General features: G+C 48.5%; 1 protein-coding gene across 3 annotated transcripts; it reads left to right on the top strand.

Moving 5' to 3' along the window:
- The first annotated feature begins 214 nt into the window (after positions 1-214).
- LOC110504445 (PRELI domain-containing protein 1, mitochondrial) lies at positions 215-11,551 on the top strand. 3 transcript variants are annotated; one of them, XM_036970497.1, is made up of 7 exons: positions 215-370; positions 885-1,029; positions 1,968-2,193; positions 2,636-2,749; positions 4,078-4,156; positions 6,288-6,402; positions 9,621-11,551. In XM_036970497.1, exons 2-7 carry the CDS (start codon positions 938-940, stop codon positions 9,631-9,633), a joined length of 639 nt encoding a protein of 212 aa, XP_036826392.1. In that variant the 5' UTR covers positions 215-370; positions 885-937; the 3' UTR covers positions 9,634-11,551. The 3 variants fall into 3 exon arrangements, with proteins under 3 accessions (XP_036826392.1, XP_036826394.1, XP_036826393.1); XM_036970498.1 differs by having other exon boundaries at positions 220-370; positions 888-1,029; XM_036970499.1 differs by having other exon boundaries at positions 6,288-11,551.

The following is an 11,551-nucleotide window of genomic DNA, read 5'->3' as shown; positions in this document are numbered from 1 at the left end:
TGTTCCGTAGCTCAAAACAAAATAATTGTACTTATTTTTCCATCCTTTTGGGGACAAAAGTCAATTCATCCTTATTTCCTCCACCATCAGATTCAAGCTTCTTCTTCGCTTGCACCATCGTCCCTCCCCAGAAACAACGCCGCCTGCTGGAGAAAGACAGATTTTTGGAGTCAGTTATACCTCTCGCGACGCCTCTTCCTTTTTTATTTTTCTCTCGCGACGCCTCTTCCTTCCTTACCCTCCTCGCACCGGATATGTCGTTGTTGCTGACCTTCCGCCCAAGTCAGTTTGTCATGTAGCTGCAAGCTACATTCTTCTAAAAGTAGTAGAAAACGCACTTATCTCCGCTGTAAATGGTGTTGCCAACGAGGTAATCATTATTATTATTTTTTTTATTTCTTCTTCTTCATGAAAATCGGTCAAATTATGTAGTTAATTCATTCATGGCGTTGACTCCCACGCTATGCTAAGCTAGCTAGCTAGGTCTTTATCTTAGCATTCTAGGAAGACTCGAGGGACTGCGTGCGGACGTGACCATTTCAGTTTGTAGATTTCAGTTTGTATTCCATTACCTGTCAAACTGTCACTAACGATGTTCTTAGAAGAAATACGTTGCATATCGAGCGGTATATATGGACATAAATATAACTATATTATGAATAGGTAAACGTTAGCTGTGACTAGTGCGCACGTTACTGATTTAATTTCACTACATTTGATTGACAGCTGTCATTTAAAACACACCATTCCACTTCCTATGCTTTATCTAGGAGTTTCGTTTATTTTTTAGTGCAGCCTTCTAATTTCACGATTGATTGGGCGAACGTGCATGCAATTGATAACGTACGAGCTAATTTGAATTCTCACGTGTCCTGTTCTTCTAGCAGGTATTTGCCAAAGTGTAAGTTACATATGAAGTCATCATTTTTCGGGAACAATGGTGAAGTACTTTGCCTGCGTGGGTCATCTGAAAAGTTCCTGGGACCAAGTCTGCATCGCTTTCTGGGAGCGATACCCCAACCCATACAGGTAAGAAAGATTACCCCCCAACCCCTACAGGTAAGAAAGATTACCCCCCCAACCCCTAAAGGTAAGAAAGATTACCCCCCAACCCCTACAGGTAAGAAAGATTACCCCCCAACCCCTACAGGTAAGAAAGATTACCCCCCAACCCCTACAGGTAAGAAAGATTACCCCCCCAACCCCTACAGGTAAGAAAGATTACCCCCCCAACCCCTACAGGTAAGAAAGATTACCCCCCCAACCCCTACAGGTAAGAAAGATTACCCACCCAACCCCTACAGGTAAGAAAGATTACCCCCCCCCCAACCCCTACAGGTAAGAAAGATTACCCCCCCCCCCAACCCCTACAGGTAAGAAAGATTACCCCCCCCCAACCCCTACAGGTAAGAAAGATTACGCCCCCCCCCCAACCCCTACAGGTAAGAAAGATTACGCCCCCCCCAACCCCTACAGGTAAGAAAGATTACCCCCCCAACCCCTACAGGTAAGAAAGATTACCCCAACCCCTACAGGTAAGAAAGATTACCCCCCCAACCCCTACAGGTAAGAAAGATTACCCCAACCCCTACAGGTAAGAAAGATTACCCCCCCCAACCCCTACAGGTAAGAAAGATTACCCCTCCCCAACCCCTACAGCTAAGAAAGATTACCCCCCTAACCCCTACAGGTAAGAAAGATTACCCCCCCAACCCCTACAGGTAAGAAAGAGAGACTCGTAGACATCGCAATGTTGTAGCATAGAGACGTATAGACATCGTTGTGACCTATAATCTTGCAGTATCCCTTTAAGCTGGAAAGTCTCTCTGAATCCAATCTAATTCACCCATCTCATCTCCTCTCTCCCCAGCATGTCTCTAACAGTAATACAATAAACTCTCATCTCCTCTCTCTCCCGAAAGTCTCTGATACTGTTTTTACAATCGTCATCTCTTCTCTCACCACAGTAACCATGTCCTAACGGAGGACATCATCTTCAGGGAAGTAACTCCCGGTAACCGTCTGGTCTCTAGGCGACTGCTGACCAAAACTAACCGCACCCCTCGCTGGATGGAGAAGTACCTGCCGGTTACCATGGCCAGGCACGCCTACATTATCGAGGATTCCATTGTGGACCCCCAGAACAGAACCATGACAACGCTGACTTGGAACATCAGCCACGCACGCATGATGGTACGTGTGACCGACTGGGGATTCGAACCGTCACCATATTAGCCATGGTACGGGTGACCGACTGGGGATTCGAACCGTGACCGTATTAGCCATGGTATGTGTGACCGACTGGAAATTGAACCGTGACCGTATTAGCCATGGTATGTGTGACCGACCGGGAATTGAACGTCGGTCTCCTGTTGGTCTGTGACTGTGTTAGCCCGCTGAGCTAAAGCCTAGGCATTCGCTTAGGGAGCCAACGCAAGTCTTCATCTTTCAATCTGAATCTATTTGAATTTGAGCCGTATTTCTCTGGTGGGAAGGTACCCTGAAGTCACAATGAAGACCAGCTCGTAATACTACTCTACATCTCCTACACCAGTTGTTAAATCACATTATAAGACTCCATGGGCTGCATATACTATCATAATAAGGTCTTGCTATGTTTTGATTCCCCTGTCAGTCTGTGGAGGAGCGTTGTGAGTACAGAATTAACCCTGACAACACCAGCTGGACGGAGATTAACAGAGAGGCCTGGATCTCGTCTAACCTCTACGGGCTCTCCAGAGCTATACAGGTGTGTGTGTGTGTGTGTTATCCAGGCCAGTGGAAACCATATCCACACCCTGGTACTGGAAGGGTGGGGTCCCTAGAAAGCCCCTGACTTGACAATCTTTCCACCACCATCTATCTACCCATCTATAGTGTGTAGCCATCTATAGTGTGTAGCCATCTATAGTGTGTAGCCATCTATAGTGTGTAGCCATCTATAGTGTGTAGCCATCTATAGTGTGTAGCCGTCTATAGTGTGTAACTGTCTATGTAGATGTGTAGCCATCTATAGTGTGTAGCCAGCCATCTATAGTGTGTAGCCAGCCATCTGATGGCTGATGGGGAGTGATGGTCTTGTTGTGATGGCATAACTGATGGGGAGTGGTCTTGTGATGGTATGACTGATGGGGAGTGATGGTCTTGTTGTGATGGTATGACTGATGGAGTGATGGTCTTGTTGTGATGGTATGACTGATGGGGAGTGATGGTCTTGTTGTGATGGTATGACTGATGGGGAGTGATGGTCTTGTTGTGATGGTATGACTGATGGGGAATGATGGTCTTGTCGTGATGGCATGACTGATGGGGAGTGATGGTCTTGTCGTGATGGCATGACTGATGGTGGAGTGATGGTCTTGTCGTGATGGTATGACTGATGGTGGAGTGATGGTCTTGTCATGATGGTATGACTGATGGTGGAGTGATGGTCTTGTCGTGATGGTATGACTGATGGGGAGTGATGGTGTTGTTGTGATGGCATGACTGATGGGGAGTGATGGTCTTGTTGTGATGGCATGACTGATGGGGAGTGATGGTCTTGTTGTGATGGTATGACTGATGGGGAGTGATGGTGTTGTCGTGATGGTATGACTGATGGGGAGTGATGGTCTTGTTGTGATGGCATGACTGATGGGGAGTGATGGTCTTGTCGTGATGGTATGACTGATGGGGAGTGATGGTCTTGTTGTGATGGCATGACTGATGGGGAGTGATGGTCTTGTCGTGATGGTATGACTGATGGGGAGTGATGGTGTTGTTGTGATGGCATGACTGATGGGGAGTGATGGTCTTGTTGTGATGGCATGACTGATGGGGAGTGATGGTCTTGTTGTGATGGCATGACTGATGGGGAGTGATGGTCTTGTTGTGATGGCATGACTGATGGGGAGTGATGGTGTTGTTGTGATGGCATGACTGATGGGGAGTGATGGTCTTGTTGTGATGGCATGACTGATGGGGAGTGATGGTCTTGTCGTGATGGTATGACTGATGTGTTAGTGAGGAAGCTTCTTCTGTGTCTAAACAGATTCCTGTTAGTGATAACTTTAATTAATGTCTGGCCTCATTTTACAGGAATTCGGCCTTGCCCGGTTCAAGACCAGTGTTACAAAGACCATGAAAGGGTTTGAATATGTCCTGGCCAAAATGCAAGGTAAGATGGAGGCCAGTTGATTTATTACGCTGTAAAATAAGGTGGGGCGATCAGTTCAGTTCCTTATTATTAGCGGGACTGTGTTGGGGTGGAAACGGGACTGTGTTGGGGTGGAAACCGTTGAATCAGATGTATGAACTGCTGTAGGTGAGGGACAGGCTATTACTACTCTAGTTTTACAGGTCAATGTGCTATTAAAGGGACGGGCTATTACTACTCTCTAGTTTTACAGTTCAATGTGCTATTAAAGGGACGGGCTATTACTACTCTAGTTTACAGTTCAATGTGCTATTAAAGGGACGGGCTATTACTACTCTCTAGTTTTACAGTTCAATGTGCTATTAAAGGGACGGGCTATTACTACTCTAGTTTACAGTTCAATGTGCTATTAAAGGGACGGGCTATTACTACTCTAGTTTTACAGTTCAATGTGTTATTAAAGGGACGGGCTATTACTACTCTAGTTTTACAGTTCAATGTGTTATTAAAGGGACGGGCAATTACTACTCTCTAGTTTACAGTTCAATGTGTTATTAAAGGGAAGGGCAATTACTACTCTCTAGTTTTACAGTTCAATGTGTTATTAAAGGGACGGGCTATTACTACTCTCTAGTTTACAGTTCAATGTGTTATTAAAGGGACGGGCTATTACTACTCTAGTTTTACAGTTCAATGTGTTATTAAAGGGAAGGGCAATTACTACTCTCTAGTTTACAGTTCAATGTGTTATTAAAGGGACGGCTTATTACTACTCTCTAGTTTTACAGTTCAATGTGTTATTAAAGGGACGGGCTATTACTACTCTCTAGTTTACAGTTCAATGTGTTATTAAAGGGACGGCTTATTACTACTCTAGTTTTACAGTTCAATGTGTTATTAAAGGGACGGGCTATTACTACTCTAGTTTACAGTTCAATGTGTTATTAAAGGGACGGGCTATTACTACTCTAGTTTACAGTTCAATGTGTTATTAAAGGGACGGGCTATTACTACTCTAGTTTTACAGTTCAATGTGTTATTAAAGGGACGGGCTATTACTACTCTAGTTTTACAGTTCAATGTGTTATTAAAGGGACGGGCTATTACTACTCTCTAGTTTTACAGTTCAATGTGTTATTAAAGGGACGGCTTATTACTACTCTAGTTTTACAGTTCAATGTGTTATTAAAGGGACGGGCTATTACTACTCTAGTTTACAGTTCAATGTGTTATTAAAGGGACGGGCTATTACTACTCTAGTTTTACAGTTCAATGTGTTATTAAAGGGACGGGCTATTACTACTCTCTAGTTTTACAGTTCAATGTGTTATTAAAGGGACGGGCTATTACTACTCTCTAGTTTTACAGTTCAATGTGCTATTAAAGGGACGGGCTATTACTACTCTAGTTTACAGTTCAATGTGTTATTAAAGGGACGGGCTATTCGCCATAATCTTTCATAGCAACAAGACATGCTGGAGTCTAGTTTTCTCATCGATTACAATAATATTCAACGACTACATTTAATTCTTACCCTACGAGGTTCAGACTACTGCTGCTTTTCTGGTCTAAACCATACCCTCATTACAGGGGAACAATGGCTGGTGTCCCAGGTCTAAACCAGGACCTGATTACAGGGGAACAATGGCTGGTGTCCCAGGTCTAAACCAGGCCCTGATTACAGGGGAACAATGGCTGGTGTCCCAGGTCTAAACCAGGCCCTGATTACAGGGGAACAATGGCTGGTGTCCCAGGTCTAAACCAGGACCTGATTACAGGGGAACAATGGCTGGTGTCCCAGGTCTAAACCAGGCCCTGATTACAGGGGAACAATGGCTGGTGTCCCAGGTCTAAACCAGGCCCTGATTACAGGGGAACAATGGCTGGTGTCCCAGGTCTAAACCAGGACCTGATTACAGGGGAACAATGGCTGGTGTCCCAGGTCTAAACCAGGCCCTGATTACAGGGGAACAATGTCTGGTGTCCCAGGTCTAAACCAGGCCCTCATTACAGGGGAACAATGGCTGGTGTCCCAGGTCTAAACCAGGCCCTCATTACAGGGGAACAATGGCTGGTGTCCCAGGTCTAAACCAGGTGCTGAAACCAGTCCCTTCTCTAACCACCATGTTTTTTTCTCTCCCCCCCCCTCCAGGTGATACCCCCTCCAGGACCCTGGCTGAGCATGCTACGGAGAGGGCCAGGGAGACGGCTCTGGCGGCTAAGGAGAAAGCCAAAGGCCTGGCCTCACAGGCTCACAAGAAACAACAGTATGTCTGAGCTGCCAGTGTAGGGTGAAGCTTCCCCTAGATGCTGATGTGTTTAGGATTGGCGCAGGCGAAGCTGATCCTAGAAACTTAAACACAGAATGCGAGGTGCCAGTGGGAGGAAGTAGACGTTGGCCCCTGTCAGTCCTGCCTTGATTCAAAGACTTTATCTGGGATGGATTGAGCATGCCTGGCTGGCACTATTTGAACCCAGGTCTGGTTGTCCCTACTCAGATCTGGGATCAGATCTTATTGAGGTAGGGGAATCTGATCCTAGATCTGTGGTTGTGGGTGCAAAATCCGTTAACTAAAATTACCAGGTTTTCCAGAAATTGAAAGATTACCCTAAGAAGGAAAACCCGGAATCCTCCAACCAGGATTTCTGGAAAACCTGGTAATTTTGTGACTCTAGGTGTGACAGTGATCTAGGGGATGAACCATTACAGTTAAAGACAATTTTATACTGAATCTGATCAAATGGTGGAGACCATATGGAGGGTGCGACGAGGCTCCGGAGGCGTGCAGAGTCCGAATCAAGCTCCATACCGCATCGCTGTGCACCTCTCAAATGTTGTAACAATGTGGGGGGGCTCCGTATAGCTCCGCATTGACATGATTGGTTGACGGTAGGTGAGGGTGGGAGGTCCTGAATAAACACAAACTCACTCTCTCGACACCTTCCTTCACAACGGCTCTGGGAAGCTCCAAAAAGTATGTTTGCTCTGACTTCTGCAGAGGCTGCATTACAGTAACACGCTGTGCTGCCGCGACACGGTAACACGCTGTACTGCCGCGACGCGGTAACACGCTGTACTGCCGCGACACGGTAACACGCTGTTCTGCCGCGACACGGTAACACGCTGTACTGCCGCGACACGGTAACACGCTGTACTGCCGCGACACGGTAACACGCTGTACTGCCGCGACACGGTAACACGCTGTTCTGCCGCGACACGGTAACACGCTGTACTGCCGCGACACGGTAACACGCTGTACTGCCGCGACACGGTAACTCGCTGTTCTGCCGCGACACAGTAACGCGCTGTACTGCCGCGATACGGTAACACGCTGTACTGCCGCGACACGGTAACGCGCTGTGCTGCCGCAACACAGTAACGCGCTGTGCTGCCGCGACACAGTAACGCGCTGTGCTGCCGCGACACAGTAACGCGCTGTGCTGCCGCGACACGGTAACGCGCTGTGCTGCCGCGACACAGTAACTCGCTGTACTGCCGCGACACAGTAACGCGCTGTGCTGCCGCGACACGGTTACGCGCTGTACTGCCGCGACACGGTAACGTGCTGTGCTGCCGCGACACGGTAACTCGCTGTGCTGCCGCGACACGGTAACTCGCTGTTCTGCCGCGACACGGTAACGCGCTGTACTGCCACGATACGGTAACACGCTGTACTGCCGCGACACGGTAACGCGCTGTGCTGCCGCGACACAGTAACTCGCTGTACTGCCGCGACACAGTAACGCGCTGTGCTGCCGCGACACGGTTACGCGCTGTACTGCCGCGACGCGGTAACGTGCTGTGCTGCCGCGACACAGTAACTCGCTGTTCTGCCGCAACACAGTAACTCGCTGTACTGCCGCGACACGGTAACGTTCTGTTCTGCCGCGACACAGTAATTTGCTGTACTGCCGCGACACGGTAACGCGCTGTGCTGCCGCGACACGGTAACGCGCTGTACTGCCGCGACACAGTAACGCGCTGTGCTGCCGCGACACGGTAACACGCTGTACTGCCGCGACACGGTAACACGCTGTTCTGCCGCGACACGGTGCCGCGACACGGTAACACGCTGTACTGCCGCGACACGGTAACACGCTGTACTGCCGCGATACGGTAACGCGCTGTACTGCCGCGACACGGTAACGCGCTGTGCTGCCGCGACACAGTAACGCGCTGTGCTGCCGCGACACGGTAACGCGCTGTGCTGCCGCGACACAGTAACGCGCTGTGCTGCCGCGACACAGTAACGCGCTGTGCTGCCGCGACACAGTAACGCGCTGTGCTGCCGCGACACAGTAACGCGCTGTGCTGCCGCGACACAGTAACGCGCTGTGCTGCCGCGACACAGTAACGCGCTGTGCTGCCGCGACACAGTAACGCGCTGTGCTGCCGCGACACAGTAACGCGCTGTGCTGCCGCGACACGGTAACGCGCTGTACTGCCGCGATACGGTAACACGCTGTGCTGCCGCGACACGGTAACTCGCTGTTCTGCCGCGATACGGTAACACGCTGTACTGCCTCGACACGGTAACGCGCTGTGCTGCCGCGACACAGTAACTCGCTGTTCTGCCGCAACACAGTAACTCGCTGTACTGCCGCGACACGGTAACGTTCTGTTCTGCCGCGACACAGTAATTTGCTGTACTGCCGCGACACGGTAACGCGCTGTGCTGCCGCGACACGGTAACGCGCTGTACTGCCGCGACACAGTAACGCGCTGTGCTGCCGCGACACGGTAACACGCTGTACTGCCGCGACACGGTAACACGCTGTTCTGCCGCGACACGGTGCCGCGACACGGTAACACGCTGTACTGCCGCGACACGGTAACACGCTGTACTGCCGCGATACGGTAACGCGCTGTACTGCCGCGACACGGTAACGCGCTGTGCTGCCGCGACACGGTAACGCGCTGTGCTGCCGCGACACGGTAACGCGCTGTGCTGCCGCGACACGGTAACGCGCTGTGCTGCCGCGACACAGTAACGCGCTGTGCTGCCGCGACACAGTAACGCGCTGTGCTGCCGCGACACAGTAACGCGCTGTGCTGCCGCGACACAGTAACGCGCTGTGCTGCCGCGACACAGTAACGCGCTGTGCTGCCGCGACACGGTAACGCGCTGTACTGCCGCGATACGGTAACACGCTGTACTGCCGCGACACGGTAACGCGCTGTGCTGCCGCGACACGGTAACTCGCTGTTCTGCCGCGACACAGTAACTCGCTGTTCTGCCGCGACACAGTAACTCGCTGTTCTGCCGCGACACAGTAACTCGCTGTACTGCCGCGACACGGTTACTCGCTGTTCTGCCGCGACACAGTAACACTCTGTGCTGCCGCGACACAGTAACGCGCTGTGCTGCCGCCGCAGACATCGGATTGACCATGCGGCACCTTTTTTAGACTCGTGTCTTCTAACACAAGTGTCTGGGCTGAGTCTCAATAGTCCTCACTAGCTTCCTTTCCTTGTCTCCTTCAGTACAGTACTCTAACAGGGAGGTGAACGCGCCGGGCTAGTTTCCATTCTCCTCCCTCCAACCTGTCGTGGTCTTATCAGTTCAAATGGAAGAGGCTAAACGCTATAGAAGTGGTTACTGTACCAGCAGAGAATGTAAACTGAGTAACTGGGTTGATCTTGTTGGAGGCATGTGGCAGCATTGGGGACAGGACCACACCAGTCCCACCCAGCAGGTGATCTACTGGGCACGGCTGACGTTGGTGTTGGTCGGTCCTGTCCTTTTATTGGTGGCTAGCTAGTACAAGAGACTGGTTCATGTCTCCAGAAATGACTCGAGTTGTTTTCGTGACCTACTGAATACTGTCATAGCCGTAGGGGACGAGGGAGTTCCACGCTGATATTGGGTCAGTTTTGAGCATTTTCCCAATAAGGGCTAAGGTTAGGATTGGTTAGAGGGGAAGCTGATCCTAGATCTGTAGGCCTACCCACCATTTCCCTCCAACTCAGTGGTTTAAGTCCCAAATGGCACCCTATTCCCTATATAGTGTACTACTTTAGCCCAGAGCCCTATAAGAACCCTATTCCCTATATAGTGTACTACTTTAGACCAGAGCCCTATTCCCTATATAGTGTACTAATTTAGACCAGGGACTTATGGACTCTTTTAACCCCTCGTGCACTTCTGTCTATTCCATTTACAAGAGTCGACAACATTACAGGAAGCATTTCTCCTGTCGTAATTCCTTGACCTTCATATAGTTGTGTTTCTCACACTGTAGATGAGACTGACTACGTATCTTCAGTTACTTTAGATTTAGGCTTACGATTTGGAAATATTTAAATCTTTTTCAAAATCATCTTTTGTTTTCTGTTAACTAGACTACTAAAAAAAAGCCAATCTCAAAGTAATCTCCCTGAATCTTGATTCTTCGCTACAGGTTAATTGATTTCAGTTATGGCGCTACATTATATATATATATATATATATTTTAAATTCAGAATGAAAATTCATTGCTTCAAATTGAAGTTGTTGCTAGTGTGATGAGGGGGGGGGTCCACGTTATTTTGCAGTCGTTACTTGGAAGTGATCATCCTTGGCTAGAGGGAGAGCTGCTACTTGGCTCTCTCTTGACATTGTGAAAAGACAGGATTGCTGTGGATATCAATGTCTGTCTGTATGCTTGAAAAAATTAACTTCATAAAATTAGCCAAATTTGCACAAAAAAATTGGTATAATTACACTTAAAGACATGCTCAGGAACTTTGACGGCTGTTTTGTTTTTTAAACCTCCCCGTTTTGGGCTGGATGTGTCAATGTGTAGTTAGTTTACGCAATAAGGCACGAGGGGGGGGTGTGGCATAGGGCACGTCGCAACGCGGAGTGCCTGGACACAGCCCTTAGCCGTGGTATATTGGTCATATATCACAAACCTCATTGCTATTATAAACTGGTTACCAATGTAATTAGAGAAGTAAAAATGTATGTTTTCTCATACCTGTGGTATATGGTCTGATATACCATGGCTGTCAGCCAATCAGCATTCAAGGCCTCTGACCATCCCGTTTATAAACATGAGATAATCTATGAGCAGAATTACTATTTTTATCTCAATTAGCCACGAAATCCCTCGTTTGAAAGACATGGGCCAGCCCCCAAGCAATTAGAGTTCTGAGCTTCGGGCCCTCTCCATTTGAGTGACAGCTAGTAAGGTTGCACACACAGCAGAGCGAGAGGCGGGGCAATGACATAGTACACATGTATGATGTAGTACACCACTTTTGGCTCATGAGCGCTTAACTTTCATAACTACTGGCTATAAAAGTACACAAGTACCTAAGAATCTTTTTTTTTTAAGAAAATTAATGTATACAAATTATGAATGTGTAATGTTTGAGCAACAGTATGGACTTATTGATGAATACTAATAAATATTTTCTGTTTCTGGATAATT

Source organism: Oncorhynchus mykiss, chromosome 31 (assembly GCF_013265735.2).
Source record: "Oncorhynchus mykiss isolate Arlee chromosome 31, USDA_OmykA_1.1, whole genome shotgun sequence".
In the NCBI taxonomy this organism is placed as follows: Eukaryota; Metazoa; Chordata; class Actinopteri; order Salmoniformes; family Salmonidae; genus Oncorhynchus; species Oncorhynchus mykiss.
The sequence above is the reverse complement of the archived record's forward strand: the minus strand, read 5'-3'. Positions and strand labels throughout refer to the sequence as shown.